The sequence below is a fragment of the Pelobates fuscus genome, chromosome 4 (assembly GCF_036172605.1).
Source record: "Pelobates fuscus isolate aPelFus1 chromosome 4, aPelFus1.pri, whole genome shotgun sequence".
Classification (NCBI taxonomy): domain Eukaryota; kingdom Metazoa; phylum Chordata; class Amphibia; order Anura; family Pelobatidae; genus Pelobates; species Pelobates fuscus.
In genome coordinates this window covers 61,244,053-61,262,080 of record NC_086320.1, presented here as the reverse complement: position 1 = coordinate 61,262,080, position 18,028 = coordinate 61,244,053, and the positions used below count along the sequence as shown (strand labels likewise).

At 40.6% G+C, this 18,028-nt stretch overlaps 1 protein-coding gene across 1 annotated transcript in view; it reads left to right on the top strand.

The window, feature by feature from the left end:
• Positions 1 to 250: 250 nt before the first annotated feature.
• Positions 251 to 18,028, top strand: part of LOC134609323 (serine/threonine-protein kinase SBK1-like) — a 25,296-nt gene continuing 7,518 nt past the window's right edge. The window contains exon 1 of the mRNA XM_063453004.1: positions 251 to 397. Coding sequence (XP_063309074.1) covers positions 251 to 397 — 147 coding nt within the window. The remainder of the gene's footprint in view (positions 398 to 18,028) is intronic.

The following is an 18,028-nucleotide window of genomic DNA, read 5'->3' as shown; positions in this document are numbered from 1 at the left end:
TCCCGCAGGCGCCTGGTGGCCGCTACTACCGGGACCGCAGTATTTTATCCGGCTCTGGAGGTCTGGGTTTTCTTCCTGACCGAGTATATTGAAAGGTCACCTTGGCAGGCGCCGGAGGTGTCCAGCTCGGACTTGCCCCTCTAAACGGACACGGCTGACTGGATGCTCTGTCTGGTTGGGGAAATTCTGGGCTGGCTCTGTCTGGCTCTGTCTGGTTGGGGCGATTCTGGGATCGCGCTGGTGTGCTGACATGGTTGGAGGCGTGGTCCGCCTCCGACTTGACCAGGAATTCTTGCCTTCCTGGAGCTTTTCCATTGCAGTGGCATTGGATTTGTGGGGTCAGGAGCTACAGGACCGTCGGGTCGTTATTCACTGTGCCAACCTCGGGGTTGTCCAGGTGATTAGCCAGCGCTCGCCCCACCCCCCTTTTCTCTTTTGGCACTTCCCCTGCTCCAGCGTCTGGTGCTCTTCATGTGTCGTGTAGGTCGGGCCAAAGTACTCCAGGGTATGGGTGAAATGGCAGGCACGGGAGTCAGAGGTGGGTGTATTTGCGGGTTCGCCTGTTCGTTACAAGGTCTGTTGTGACTGCTGGAGCGTTTGGGTTTCGGCGGATATGTCGTCCTCCGGGGTGTCCTTGCGCGTGTCCAGTTTAGTTTTCTGGTTAAGTCCCAGGGTTGGGTGGCTGTCGCCACGGAGTTTCTGGTATGGCATGCGGTGTAGGGCCCGTGCAGGGGTCGGTTTTTGTGGATCCATAGAGGCCGGTTTTGGGGGCCCTATAGGCACAATTGTGCCAGGTGCTCCCAGAGGTATGCACCGTCATTTCTTCATTTCTTTGGGGCCATGAGGATTGGGGTATTAGTGGGTCCGAACTGGTCAGCAGGTAGGGGAGGATTCTGTTTGCGGATGTCCGGGATGGTCAGGACCTGGTGTCCTTCAAGACTCGTCCATACAAGACCGACATCCTTTGCAAGGGCAGGTGGGTCCCGCTGGCAGCGGTCCCAGGATTGAACGCCTGTCTGGTCTGGGCACTCAGGGAGTCCGCGGTACGGCCGTACCTGGCTGGCCCAATCGTGGTATACAAGGAGGGGAACTTCCTCTCCCATTTCAATTTGTTTGGCGGTCATTCTTTCCGCATTGGCACTTCGACGGAGGCCTCTCGCCTGGGTATGCTGAATTGGGATGTGCGGAGGATAGGAAGGTGGGACTCTAGGAGATTTGTTCCGGTGTGCAGGACGCTGTTTTGCTCCGTTGATTGTTTTTTCCTTCTCGGGGCGGATGATTGAGCACTCGACGAGGAACTATTGGCGTCAAGCATACATCTGGAGTGCGTTGGAGTGCTGCCGCAAAGGGTTTATCCATTGGGTTTCACGGTTCGTTATAGGGGTTTTGGGGGATGCCCATTTCATCAGGTTTTGAGAAGGAGGCGGCAGATTGGTTGCGGCCGGATGGGGTTCATTTGTCTGGGGTCGGGCTCAACCGTTTTAATCTGGCCATTCGAGAGACGGTGGAACAGGCCATGGTTGGTTTGTTTGGGGTCCCCCGCTGATTTTAGGCTTAAAACAGCGGGGTTGTGGCGGGGGTGTGTCCTTGCCAAATAAGGGATGGTTTGGTAGATTAGATGAAAAAGGGGGATAATGGCCGGGTCTCATCCTCCCCCTGTCTCTTATGGTGAACCTGGAGGAGGTACCAGGTTGGACGTGTCCCCACTGGGTTGTAAGTCGACCAGTGGGGAGCATTATGGTTGGGCCCCACCGAGTGGGTGGGGAGCCCTGAAAAGGAAGATGTTTTTATTATGCCGAGGGGGGGAGGTGAGAGCCTTGGGGAAGTTAGATTGGCAAGGACGGTTTCTTTGGTTACTGTATGCCCTCACAGCTGCTTATCGGGCCAACCTTGTTATCAATTTAAGAGGTATGAGGGGATAAAATTTAGAATAGTATTTATAGTTTTACATGGTTTGTTTTTCTATTTGAAATTGAAATCTGGTTGCAGGGGCAAGTCCCGTGGTTGGAGTTTAGTTTAGGGGCTCAAGATCTTTAGATCTTTAGATATATATACACACACACACGTTTTATAATTCCCCCCCCCCCTTAAATATGAATGCTGGAGACGCCACTGTGCCCAACCTCATTTCCTAGCAGAACCAAAGCTCAACCTTTTTCGTGACGGAGGCCGTACTGCATCGAATATAGAAAATCTCTATTTTATTTCAGTTCTTGTGTTTGCGATATATTTAAGATTTATTATCAAATTAAAAAATTTAGATTTTAGTGAGATTCTCTACAGTTTCTTGGACTGAAAATGTAAATTACTTGATATTTACCACATGAGAATTATAATATTCTCTGTAAATTGAATAAAATTAGCACAAGAAACAGTCACTCCAAGATCTAGTTTATAAAACAATAAAAAGAAACGGCTGTTTATTGGACAACAAAATCTGTTAATATGGGCGACGCCAAAACATAATACAATGGGTTGGGGGTAATTTGAATTCAATGAGTCACACAGTTTCAATTCAGCCTAATATTCTAAATTAACCAGCTAACTCAGTTGTAATGCAAATACATCTGGAAAAATAAAGTGCATTACATTTCATATCACACCCAACCCTTTAATCAGTGAAGTTGCAGATAAGAATTATTGAATATTCAAATAGTTACTATTATATTCTAAAAATACATCTGCATTAGTTATTTGTCACTTCTAAAGACAGATTTGTGTTTTCAGTAATCACTATAACGAGCATTGCGAACCCCACTTTTAATATACACTATATTTATATACAGGCGGTCCTAGCCTGCCCTGGTAAAGGGACTGAATGGGAAATGCGAGTTTCCCCAACTGGTTAGTATCTTGTTAGATAATTACAGGTGTGACAAAATGCCGCCCCCGGTCAAGATGCCGTCTGGAGCCATGGCCCCACTGGACCCTGTGGACCAGCCGACTCTGTTCACACACATACTCATATACTCATACTGAATAAATACATCCCTTTTACATTGAATACATAATTTATAGCTGTGATAAATTATGTTTTTAATATCTTTGGTGGTAATTGGTCACATGGTCACTCATACACTGTTACTAAAGTATACCCTCAATGTCACTTACACACACACACACACACACACACACACACACACACAGAGACACTTAAGTACACACACAATGTCACTCACTCTCACACACTCTTACTGAAATATAAACACAATGTCACTCACACCAGTTTACAGTCACATTTTATTTACACACACACACACACACACACAAAATAATCAGCCCCTTAGACTCCATGCTTGTGCTGTGTATGAGGAACCATTATCCAGTCTGCAGGAAGCTGGCATTGTTTCTGCTGGGGGAGCAGGGAAGCTGTGCACAGTGAGCACAGCCTGCTTCCTGCTCCCTCAAGCATGTGTCCGGTATTTACAGGCAGGGGGCAGCCAAGATACCATTTCACATCTCGGCTTCCCGTGCCTGCAGGAAGGGAGCTGGGCTCTCAGTGACATGGAGGGAGCCCAGCGGGTAAAGCAGTTGCGCTGGGGCCAGCAGCCCAGCAGGAAACTTCCAGGTGGGCGCCCGCTGCAGGTCGGCACCCCAGGCGAATGTCTTATTCGCCTTATGGTGGCGCCGGCCTTGTTTATATATAATTTAGTAAAACATTATTTCTGTTCACTACAATAACATTTATTCAATTGTCAGGAATGTCTCAAACTCCTAATTTTTCATGAGGTATTTAACCCCTTAAGAACGGAGTCAAATGTACAAATTGTGATCAAAACGGATACAAAACCTGAAATTTGAAAATATGTCTGTCCAACTGTAATTAACTTCTTTCATAATAAATGCACCCACACTTATTATTTATCATTTTATTCAGGGGAAACAGGGCTTTCATTTAACTTTAAATATTTAGGTATGAAACATAATTTAATATGAAAAAATATTAAAGAATGGGAGAAAATAAGATTTTTTTTAATTTTTTAGTTCTACGTGACATTTTTAAATCTGAATGTCATAATACTGTTTGCTTTTACTGCAATAAAATGAGAATTACCCCCATGATGACATATCATTTGCAATAGTAGACAACCCACGATATTGCAAATGGGGTATGTCCAGTCTTTTTTAGTAGCCCCTTGGTCACAAACACTAGCCAAAGTTAGCGTTAACATTTGTTTGTGTGTGAAAAATGCAAAAAACTAATTTGAACGCCAAGTTTGGCCAGTGTTTGTGACTAAGTGGCTACTAAAAAAGACTTGACATACCCCATTTGCAATAGCTTGGGTTGTCTACTATTGCAAATGGTATGCCATCGTGGAGGTAATTTTCTGGGCTACCATACGGTCTCAAAGGCAACAATCTGGCGAATTTCAATATGAAAAGACTGAAATGCAAGCCTTATATTTGACTCTCTAACTTTTTTAAAAAACACCATAAAACCTGTATATGAGGTGTACTGTTATATTTTCGAGACTTCACTGAACACAAATATTTGTGTTTCAAAACAGTTAAAAGTACCACAGCAATAATATCATCAGTGTAAGTGCTGTTTGTGTGTGAAAAATGCAAAAAAAGTCACTTTCCCTTATATCATCGTTGTAATACATTTAACTGTTTTGAAACATTAATATTTGTATTTAGCTGAGTCTCCCGAGAAAAACATTACCCCCATGTACTGGTTTTATGGTGTCTTTGAAAGTTATTGGGTTAAATATTGTGCTAGCAAATTAAATTTGCTAAACATTTGGCCTGGGTTGTCAGGCAGGTCCCGCAAATTGTAATTAGCAAAATGACCTAATTATGTAAAAATATTACATAAATATATACGTAGAATATATATATATATTTTTTAATCATTTTTATTTTTAAATAGGTTTATATATATATATATAGTGATATATACATACTTATGTATATATATATATATATATATATATATATATTATTTCTTCCATTCTACATGTATTTTAATATCAATACATATATATTAATATCAAAATACAGTTAGAACGAAATTACACATATATATTTTAATTCTCTTTTTTTAACGTATTTACATATTTTTTATATTATATCTAAATATATATATATATACCGTATTTTTCGCTCCATAAGACGCACTTTTTTCCCCCTCAAAAGTGAGGGGAAATGTCTGTGCGTCTTATGGAGCGAATATGAAGCTTTACTTACCTGTCTTGCAGCGTTGGCCGGCAGCACAGGGCGCACCGCGGTAGTGGAACTTGAATTTCATGTTCCGGTTTCCGGCGGGACTGAAAGGAAGTGTGCACAAGCTGAGTGCGCACTTCCTTTCAGTCCCGCCGGAAACCGGAACATGAAATTCAAGTTCCACTACCGCGGTGCGCCCTGTGCTGCCGGCCAACGCTGCAAGACAGGTAAGTAATTATGGGACAAGGGGAGGGGGACAGTAAGGGGGGGGGGGTGAAGTCTATGGGGGGGGTGAAGTCTATGGGGGGGGATGAAGTCTATGGGGGGGGATGAAGTTTATGGGGGGGGGATGAAGTCTATGGGGGGGATGAAGTCTATGGGGGGGATGAAGTCTATGGGGGGGGATGAAGTCTATGGGGAGGGGGTGGATGAAGTCTATGGGGAGGGGGTGGATGAAGACTATGGGGAGGGGGGGAGATAAGGTCTATGGGGAGGGGGTGGATGAAGACTATGGGGATGGGGGGATGAAGACTATGGGGAGGGGGTGGATGAAGTCTATGGGGATGGGGGGATGAAGACTATGGGGAGGGGGTGGATGACGTCTATGGGGAGGGGGTGGATGAAGTCTATGGGGAGGGGGTGGATGAAGTCTATGGGGAGGGGGTGGATGAAGTCTATGGGGAGGGGGTGGGTGAAGACTATGGGAGAGAGGAGAAGACTATGGGAGGGGGGGGACACTATGGAACAGGGGAGAAAAAAAATATTCTGTACAAACTGTCCCATAGTAAGAAACACTATGGGACAGTTTGTTCAGAATATTTTTTTTTCTGGGTTTCTTCCTCTAAAAACTAGGTGCGTCTTATGGTGAGGTGCGTCTTATGGAGCGAAAAATACGGTAATTATTTGTTATCCTGAAGAAGGCTCCAGATGTGAGCCGAAACGTTGATGTTAATTTGATCATTTTGATATGAATTAAAAGTTATATTTTAACTATACTTCAAAGACCCTGGAGTGCATTCCGTTTACTTGGATCTCTACAAATTTTGCTGGATCTGCACCGGTCAATAGCTAGGTCTTTATAATAAGCTAATTCCCCTCCTTCCCTTAGGGAATATATCACACTATATGCTCAACTTCAATCCAAAAAGCTGGATTGAGAAGGGGATATTTAAATTTCAAGATTTCATGGATAGTAATGGGTGGATGGATTTTCAGACTTTAAAACAATTATATAAAATAGATAATAAGGAGATCTTTAGTTACCTTAGGTTAAAAGGTTTTTGCAATCGATATGTTATCACAGAAAATTCTGACCGATTGAAAGATTTAGGAAATATTCTTAATAGAGATTCTCCTAAAAAATTATTATCTATGGGATTAAGCCTAATGCAAAAAGACCTGGATAAACCTTTGGAAGCTATAATAAATTCCTGGCAAAAAGATCTGGACATTCAGATTATTTGTAAACAATGGAGAGAAGCTTTAAACTTGGTCTATAAATATATTCACTGTCTTAATCTGGTAGAATGCCAATTTAAAATTGTAAACAGATGGTATATGGTACCTAGCAAAATTAAGAAGTTTAATACTTCAGGCGATTCCATCTGTTGGAGATGTAATTTGGTCTGTGGGAATTATTTACATATATGGTGGGATTGTGGTTATATACAGAAGTTTTGGGAAATGATCCTGGCTAAGATAAAACATATCACCACGATTGAATTATCCCCTGTACCACAATTGTGTCTTCTACAATTAGATATCCGCCAGGTTAGTTACAATTCACTTCCGCTTATTCTACATATACTTCTAGCGGCCAAATTATCTATCGCAAGGTACTGGAAAATGGCGTTAGTGCCTTCCTGGTCGATAGTTAAAGAACAAATTAAATATCAATTAAAAATGGAAGCTGGGTTAAATAGAAAATATCAAGAGCGCTATAACTCCTGGCTTGTGAGGCTAGATGCTTGTTGGTGATCTATAGATAATCTTCTGAAATACTTTGGGTCCATGATTGAGACTGATATCCCTATTAAGTGTGACCTTATATGACCAATTGGTGTTTTGTTTTTGTTTTGTTTTTCTGTATGTTTTTGTCTGTGGGGTTGTCTAAGTGGGAATTTTAGATACATTTACGGATGTGTTGAGAACAAACACTGTTATTTCATCTACATATATGTAAAAGAAACTCTATTGTTATGTTTGGCTCACTGTTTTCTATGTGATGTTTTTATTATTTTTTTGAATAATGTTTACCTTGTAAAGAAAAAAAGAAAAAAAGGGAAAAAAGGAGTTGATATCTCCGAATAAAGATTATAAATATAAAAAAAAGTACCACAGCAATAATATCATCAGTGTAAGTGCTGTTTGTGTGTGAAAAATGCAAAAAAAACGTCACTTTCCCTTATGATATCATCGTTGTAATACATTTAACTGTTTTGAAACATTAATATTTGTATTTAGCTGAGTCTCCCGAGAAAAACATTACCCCCATGTACTGGTTTTATGGTGTCTTTGAAAGTTATAGGGTTAAATATTGTGCTAGCAAATTACATTTGCTAAACTTTTGGCCTGGGTTGTCAGGCAGGTCCCGCAAATTGTAATTAGCAAAATGACCTAATTATGTAAAAATATTACATAAATATATACGTAGAATATATATATATATATATATATATATATATATATAAAAATATATATATATATATTTTTTATCATTTTTATTTTTAAATAGGTTTATATATATATATATAGTGATATATACACTTATGTATATAGATATATATATATATATATATATTATTTCTTCCATTCTACATGTATTTTAATATAAATATATATATATTAATATCAAAATACAGTTAGAACGAAATTACACATATATATTTTAATTCTTTTTTTTTTACGTATTTACATATTTTTTTAATATTATATCTAAATATATATATAATTATTTGGTATCCTGAAGAAGGCTCCAGATGTGAGCCGAAACGTTGATGTTAATTTGATCATTTTGATATGAATTAAAAGTTATATTTTAACTATACTTCAAAGACCCTGGAGTGCATTCCGTTTACTTGGATCTCTACAAATTTTGCTGGATCTGCACCAGTCAATAGCATCATTATCACCAGGAGTGCAAGCATATTGGATTTTTTCTATAATTATATATTTAATCAATATCATTCTACGTGTATTTTGATATTAATATATATATATATATATATATATATATATAAAATTATATAGATGTAATACTATAATTATATATATTAATATTGAAATACACTTAGACAGTGTATGTGTGTGTAAATGTGTATATATATATATATATATATATATATAATATATATATATATATTTGAAGGCTTGGCCTGTAGTTGTGGGAGGGGCTTGGTTTCCCTATAAAAGGGCTACCAATCCACTCCCACCTTACCGTTAATGGTCTGGCGAGTCTGAAACGTTTACTTCCGGTTCAGACCGCCATCTTGAATTCTTCTTACCTGTTCCTCGTGGTCTCCTGGTCCAGTGCTCTCCTGGGTTGTCCGGTGCTCTCCGGGCTTTTCTTCCCGCCGCCGGCGTCCGCACAGCTCGTCCGGTACTTGCCGCCGCATAAAAACATAAGTTAGGCCCGCGAGGCCAACATCCCCCATCCTCATACTCAGAGGTACTACGCCCCTCGGGCCAAATCATAGCTAGCCGCCTCGCAACATTGCAAAGAGAGGGCCTCACCTGTCACTCCCAATCTTTCTTATGCTTTAATTGACACTGAGAGGTCAACACCCCGCCACAACGTTCGGTGGCCTCAAACTTCCCCTCGGGCCCTCGCATAGATAGTGCCTCTCAAGCTGCTTGTCAACTAGCAGGGACTAATCTGTCACGCTCAAAAAGCTTAATTGTTTCACCGCTTGGTATCTAGCTAGCCCACCGGTACCCACCCACAAACCCATTACATACGACTGATTAAATCAATTTTATAATTTCAGTTATGTCAATAATACCTGATATCCCTGAGGAACTATCACTACCTAGCACACCTGCTAGGCCTGCCACCCCTGGTCCTGGTACAGATGTGAATAGCCCTGCATCCCTTAGATCATGGACCATACCACGTCTCACAGCAGAACTCAGAAGACGCTGCATCCCTTTCCCAGCTACAGCTAGGAAGGCGGAGTTGTATAGGCTACTGAACGCTACCACTGACAACTCCGAGGCAGGGGAAGGCCCTAGCGAGACCCAAGTACCAGCTTTTCATGCTATGATGACGTCCCTTATGGCATCCATTGGCACAATAAGCGACAGGCTGGACAAATTGGAGGCCGGTAGTGCTAGTCAGTCCACTACAAACACGACGGTCACCACTCAGCCTCTTGCTAATACCTTGCCCGGTAATACCCTGGCGGCTACGGCAATTATAGAGTCTATTGATCCCTCACATATGGTCCCAGCTCACCTTAAAAAGGACATTCTGGAGGGCAAGGACGTTAACCTAGCTTCATTGCTCATTGCCTCCCAGGATGTCCTAGAGAACAGGACCTTTGCTTATGGGGACATTTCGGTAGTCCTAAGGGCTAGAGACCCTCGGCTGAACAAAAAACTGACCATCCCAGAATTTGTATTAGGGTTTGGTATCTATAGAGATGTATACTGCACTGTTTACCCAGGGGAAAGAGCTGAGCTGGATGCGTACATGCACAAGATGGAGGATCTGGGGCACAAATACGGTGGTACTGCGTTTTACGATTACCACCGTTCCTTCTCTGAAAAGGTGGCTGCAGCTCTGGCTCAATTCAATTTAAGCATTAATTGGAATAAGTTGGACACTGAGCTATTCTGCAGGCACTTTGCAGGCCTCAGACCCCTAACTTGTGCAGTATGCTCATCAGCAACCCACAGCACAAATTTCTGCCCTAATACAGCTGAGGTTGAGCAAAACCAATCAGCAACAAACCTCCAAAAACCTACTAAAGGTTTGAAAGATAAACTGGGAAGAGATATTGTCTTCTTAGGCAAATCCCAAGCGTGTAATAATTTTTTTTTTTTTTAAATTTAAAGATTTTTATTCTTTTTGTGAGTAACAAATAACAAATACATCAAAGGAAATTGCATGTTACAGGATTCACAGCAAGTATGAAGGAAATAGTCGTTAATATACAATTCTTGTTATTACTGTAAGCGGCGATAGTATACAGATGTATTGTGAGATACGTAAATATACATAATTATAAAGCATAAGTGATATACAAACTTTCGTATAGTATTAATAATTTCATAGTTTTACTTGATGGAGATTGTATGAGAAGGGGGAGAAAGCTGAGATTTACCGTATGTTGTGGATTAAGGTTAGGAGGGAAAGGTCCCTTTAGGTTGGTTGGGGTGGATAGTGTGTTTAATTTTTCCATTCATGAATCTTATCCAAGGTTCCCAAATAATGTTAAATGTTCTGAAGTCTTTGGAAATAGCATGTGTTATCAGTTCCATTTGTCTCATACTCTCTATTCTTGAGATCCATTCCCTGACAGTGGGGGCTTGGGGCTTTTTCCAGTGCTTGGGGATCAATTGTGCAGCGGACATAGTCAAAAGTTTAAATAGTGTGCTCATGTTTAAGACATGGCTAGAGGGAGGTTCTTGAAAAAGGAACTGTAAAGGTGTCATATTAAAAGTCAGTCCCAGTATGGATTGAGTAAGGGTGTGAATTCTACTCCAGTATTTGTTTATAACTGGGCAAAGCCACCAGATGTGAGCGTGGTTTGCTGAGATGTTGTTGCATCTCCAGCAAGTGATTGTTTCTAAGCTATGTATTTGTTGTAGTTTCTTTGGGGTGTAGTGCCATCTCGAAATACGTTTATAATTACTTTCTTGGGCCATCAGAGAGGTAGATGTATAATGAGTGGATTTATAGATAGCATGCCATTGTTCCACGGAAATATCAGTATGTAATTCCTGTGACCATTTTTGTGTGCAAATTGGCAATCCTGTTTGTTGTAGATCCCTAATTGTTTGGTATAAGGTGGATAATATCTTTTTTGTGAGTTTATGGTTTAGGCAAATGTCTTCAAATTCTGTCAAGGGGCGAATACCGCCCGGTATTAGGTTATGAGTGTTAATAAAGTGTTTTAGTTGGGAGTAATGGAGTAGTTGGTTACTGGTCGGAGAAGTGGAAGGGAAGATCTGTTGTAGAGGTTTCATTGCATTGTTTGTGACCATGTCTCGTAGCTTCAATGTGGATCCACTATGGTATATAAGATAAGCCTTCCCTGATTGACCTCCCTGGAAACTCGGATTGTTAGTTAGTGGGTAGAGTGGTGAAGGGTAGGGGGATATCTTTGTAGTGATTATTAGTTTATACCAAAGCTGGATTGTCGGTTTAATAGTAGGATGTGATCCACTGAGAAGTGGGGTGTGTGTAATTGCTTTGGGAAGCCAAGGGCATTCTTTCAGAGGTATTGTAGAGTGTTCGTTCTCTATTTGTACCCAATGGTGTGCTGGTGTAGGCCTTGTCCATTCATATATCCTGCTTAAATGAACCGCTTTATGGTAAGATTTTATGTCAGGTAGGTTCAACCCTCCCTTGTTTCTGCTTTTAATAAGAGTTTCGTGAGCTATTCTTGGTTGAGAATTTGACCATATAAAGCTGGTGAGCATTTTTCTGATTTTTGAGAAGAAGCTCTCATTTAAATGGATTGGGAGGGCTTGGAGAGTGTAAAGTAAGCGTGGGAGAATATTCATTTTGATGATATTGATTCTACAGAACCACCCAAAACCCAGTCTATGCCAGTCCTGTAGGTCCTTAGTGATGTTATCTAGTAGTTTGTTGTAATTGAGGTTGTATATAAGTTTGATTATGTGAGATGTGGACTCCTAGATATTTGACTGAGGTAGGTTGCCACGTAAAGTGGAATCTTTGTTTGAGTTGAGTGTTTAGGTATTTTGTGGAATAGAGGGGCATCAAGTCACATTTGGTAAGATTTGCCTGAAAATTTGAGATTTTGCCGTATAGTTCCATTTCTGAGATGATGGTTGGAATGGTTGATAGTGGATTTGCTATTACGTGTAATAATTTTAATGCAGGCAATTGTGGTTTTAGCTCTTGCAGATTGATGCATGTATGTTCACACTGTTTTAGGGCCCATTCCAGGACAATGTGCCCAAATAAAGCTTTCCAAAAAACCTTATCTCACATGCGTGAACCTCAGCTTATTCACCGATTTGCTACATCTACACCCATCACAACATTTCAGTGACTATCTCATAACAGGATTGTCGGAGGGATTTCACACAGGGTTGATACATTTACCTACAGGCACACTGGAATGTGACAACCTACTATCCACACTAGACGACCCACAGCTGGTACATAAACTCATCACGACCGAGGTGAACCAAGGGTTCTTGCTGGGTCCTTTCCTTTCACCACCCTTCACTTCTTGGAGAACCAATCCGATTGGGATTGTCACAGGAAAAAACTCACTTAAACCCAGGCTGATCATTGATTTATTTGCACCACATTCCTCCACGGTCCCTAGCCTAAATTCCCTCATACCATCTGAAGAGTTATCACTACATTACGCCACTATCGACCATGCCATTGGGGCCATCATTAAAGCAGGCACGGGGGCATGGTTAAGTAAAACGGATGTAGTGAATGCCTTCAAATTACTTCCCATGCACCCTACACTTTGGCACATTCACGGCATTAAATGGGAAGGGTTATATTATTTCTTCACCCGTCTCACTTTTGGCTCCAAAAGCAGCCCGCGTATTTTTGACACATTTGCAGAGGCTTTATGTTGGTTGTTACTAAATGTATGTAAATGGCCCTCAGTTATTCACTATTTAGATGATTTCCTCACGATTGAGACACTTCCACCCACAAGTTTAAAACACATGTTGGCATTATTTGAATCACTCACTATCCCAGTCTCCCCACACAAGACATTGGGGCCCGACACTCAGATGCAATTTTTGGGGATACAACTGGACACCGTACACATGCAGGCTAGCCTCCCTCATGAGAAAATTGAGCGTATCCTGGCAATCATTGATCATTACCTACGGCAAGGTTGTGACACCAAAAAAGAACTACAATCATTGCTGGGATCGCAGATCGTTTATTTCACACTTACTATCCCTATTTCCACAATTTACCTCAGACACATCAAGTATTACATTAGACAACCATGCGTATGTGGGGAATTTTTCTCACTTCTTGGAACGGGCGAGCCATGTTTATACCACCTCACTCTGACACTTCACCTACACTATGGACAGACGCAGCAGCAAACACAGGATTTGCAGCCATCTGGGGAGACCAATAGCTCGGGGGGCCATGGCCAACCGAGGTCAAATCACTCACAAAATTCACAGAGACCTCGGCTTTATTCGAATTGTACCCCATCGTGGCGGCGGCCGTTACCTGGGGACCACATTGGTCCGGTCACACGGTTAGGTGCTATTCTGATAATATGGCTACTTGCCATATTGTCAATAAAGGCCGGTTATCATCCCTGGTAATTATGAGACTCTTAAGACGACTCACATGGGTAGCAGCCACTTGTCAATTCTTTATCACATGTATTCACGTTCCAGGGTGCACAAACATCGGTGCTGATCACTTATCTCGATTACGTTTTCAGGAATTCTTCACGACACTACCCACCGCCTCCAGACTGGCAACTCCAGACCCACTTTTCAAACACATGATAATGCATTAAAAGCTTTGTTAGATCACGCACGTCACATTTCTCACCTGGCACTTTCTGTAAATACTAGAAACACTTACGATAGAGCATTTCACATATTCAAGAAATTAATCACTGATTTCCACATTCACGACATGTTCACGTTAGAATCAATATTGGGTTTCACTTCCTTTTGCCACATTAACCTTAAACTATCATTTAACACGATAAAACTATACCTTACGGGAATTCAACACCACATGCTTATCCGACAACCCAACGCTACGGGTTTCCTGTCCTCATATCAAATCAGGACAGTACTTAAAGGAATTAAGAAATTAGACGCACATGTCCCCTCAAAACGCCTACCCATAGATAACAACATATTCCATGCACTAGTCAATTTGTTAGATTCCTCTCCTTTTGAGCCCAGGACGAATACGGTAATAACGACAGCTATATATTTAGCTTTTTATGGATTCCTCCATCCCAACGAATTCACGACTAAGACCATTACAACCCCCGATTACTTGAGAACTATGTACTTGGGGAAACAGAACGACCATTACCTACTCATGTTAAAACAATTAAAAACCAGCACCATAGGTCATACTGTTACAATCCCCTACTCATAACAAATGGTACAACATTTTTACAATTATCTTCACTCACTCCGCAAACAACCTTTACAACCTTTGCTCGAACTGCATGGTAATGTTCTGACTACAACAAAGTTTATGCTTTATGTACGTCTGCTGTTGACTAGACTCGGCTTGAACCCTAGTCATTTCTCAGGTCATTCTTTTCGAATCGGGGCAGCATCTACAGCATCTGCTAACCACATACCCCCGTACATCATCAAGACAATGGGACGCTGGAAATCCTCAGCTTACACTCTCTACATACCCAATCCTGTAAAAAAACTAAGACTAGCTTTCTGTGACTTATCTAAATAAAGAGTATTGGTCACCGTATTATGTCTTATAGTATTTTATTTTTGCCCACTTTTTACAGGCCTACTGCTCTGTCGGTTTCGGCACACCACAACCGACTAGTTCCAACCAATTGATATTAATGTTATTATATGCTAAGATTTCTGTATACGGTTATATTGCCCCGACCACAAATATATATATATTTGGGGCACCTATATGCTGCCAGCTCCTTGATATATTTGTGCTTATTATATCAGACAGGGTGTCTCTATGATGGTTCATTATCCACTCAGGTCTGTAATTTGCATATGTTGTGTCTCTTATCATATGATAGAGCTTGTTCATAACATAGAAACATAGAATGTGACGGCAGATAAGAACCATTCGGCCCATCTAGTCTGCCCAGTTTTCTAAATACTTTCATTAGTCCCTGGCCTTATCTTATAGTTAGGATAGCCTTATGCCTATCCCACGCATGCTTAAACTCCTTTACTGTGTTAACCTCTACCACTTCAGCTGGAAGGCTATTCCATGCATCCACTACCCTCTCAGTAAAGTAATACTTCCTGATATTATTTTTAAACCTTTGTCCCTCTAATTTAAGACTATGTCCTCTTGTTGTGGTAGTTTTTCTTCTATTAAATATAGTCTCCTCCTTTACTGTGTTGATTCCCTTTATGTATTTAAATGTTTCTATCATATCCCCCCTGTCTCGTCTTTCCTCCATGCTATACATGTTAAGATCCTTTAACCTTTCCTGGTAAGTTTTATCCTGCAATCCATGAACCAGTTTAGTAGCCCTTCTTTGAACTCTCTCTAAGGTATCAATATCCTTCTGAAGATAGGGTCTCCAGTACTGTGTACAGTACTCCAAGTGAGGTCTCACCAGTGTTCTGTACAATGGCATGAGCACTTCCCTCTTTCTACTGCTAATACCTCTCCCTATACAACCAAGCATTCTGCTAGCATTTCCTGCTGCTCTATTACATTGTCTGCCTTCCTTTAAGTAATCAGAAATAATCACCCCTAAATCCCTTTCCTCAGATGTTCAGGTTAGGACTCTATCAAATATTCTGTACTCTGCCCTTGGGTTTTTACGTCCAAGATGCATTATCTTGCACTTATCCACATTAAATGTCAGTTGCCACAACGCTGACCATTTTTCTAGTCTACCTAAATCATTTTCCATTTGGCTTATCCCTCCTGGAACATCAACCCTGTTACATATCTTAGTATCATCCGCAAAAAGACACACCTTACCATCAAGACCTTCTGCAATATCACTAATAAAAATATTAAAGAGAATGGGTCCAAGTACAGATCCCTGAGGTACCCCACTGGTGACAAGCCCAAGCTTCGAATATACTCCATTGACTACAACCTCTGTTGCCTGTCACTCAGCCACTGCCTTACCCATTCAACAATATTGGAATCCAAACTCAAAGATTGTAGTTTGTTGATAAGCCTTCTATGTGCAACAGTGTCAAAAGCCTTACTGAAATCGAGGTAAGCAATGTCTACTGCACCACCCTGATCTATAATTTTAGTTACCCAATCAAAAAAATCAATAAGATTAGTTTGGCATGATCTCCCTGAAGTAAACCCATGTTGTCTCTGATCTTGAAATCCATGTTTTTTTAGATGTTCAACAATCCTATCCTTTAACATGGTTTCCATCACTTTCCCCACTACTGAAGTAAGGCTTACTGGCCTATAGTTGCCCGACTCCTCCCTATTACCTTTCTTGTGAATGGGCACAACATTCGCTAACTTCCAATCTTCTGGGACTACTCCTGTTATCAATGATTGGTTAAATAAATCTGTTAATGGTTTTGCTAGTACACCACTAAGCTCTTTTAATAGCTTTGGGTGTATTCCATCAGGTCCCATTGACTTATTTGTCTTTACTTTTGACAGTTGAAATAGAACCTCTTCCTCTGTAAACTCACGTGTAATAAATGACTCATTTATCCTTTTTCTTAACTGAGGTCCCTTTCCTTCATTTTCATCTGTAAATACCGAACAAAAATATTCATTGAGGCAGTCAGCTAGACCTTTATCCTCATCTACATACCTTCCTTCTTTTGTTTTTAATCTAACTAATCCTTTATTTACTTTTCTTTTCTCATTTATGTATCTAAAAAAGGTTGTGTCCCCCTTTTTTACTGACTGTGCTATTTTCTCTTCTGTGTGTGATTTGGAAGCTCTTATAACTTGCTTAGCCTCTTTCTGCCTAATCTTATAGGTCATTCTGTCTTCCTCACTCTGGTTTTTTTTTATAATTACTAAATGCTAACTTTTTGTTTTTTACTATTTTGGCTACATCTGTGGAGTACCACAGTGGTTTCTTGAATTTTTTGCTTTTACTGACAAGCCTAATGCAATTTTCTGTTGCCTTCAGTAGTGCAACTTTTAAATAATCCCATTTCTTTTGGACTCCATTTAAATTGCTCCAGTCTGATAATGACTCCTTTACACATATTCTAATTTTGGAAAAGTCTGTTTTTCTAAAGTCTAAAACTTTTGTTTTTGTGCGGTGTGACTCAGACACTGTTCTTATATTAAACCACACTGACTGATGATCACTGGATCCTAAACTTTCACCTACAGTAATATCTGATACCAAATCTCCATTTGTTAACACTAAATCTAGTATGGCCTCTTTACGAGTTGGCTCCTCAACGACTTGTTTTAGAGACAATCCCAGTAGGGAGTTTAGAATATGTGTGCTCCTGGCACAAGTAGCTATTTTTGTTTTCCAATTTATATCAGGAAGATTAAAGTCACCCATGATGATAACTTCCCCCTTCATTGTCATTTTAGCTATTTCTTCAACTAGTAGATTATCTAACTCTTCAATTTGTCCTGGGGGCCTATAAATCACACCTACACGAGTTACTGTGTGATTACCAAATTCTAACGTAGCCCAAACTGACTCTATGTTCGCCTCACTAACCTTTATTAGGCTAGATTTTATGCTATTCTTTACATACAGGGCCACCCCTCCCCCTTTCTTGCCTTCCCTGTCTTTTCTATATAAAGAATACCCTGGTATTGCTATGTCCCAGTCATTTTTCTCATTATACCATGTCTCAGTAACAGCGACTAAATCTACACTATCAGTTGCCATTATTGCCACAAGTTCATGGATCTTATTCCCTAAACTGCGAGCATTTGTAGACATGACTCTAAGCTTATCATTTTTTAACACACTTGCTACAGGCACCTTCTGTCCTTGTTTTGGGG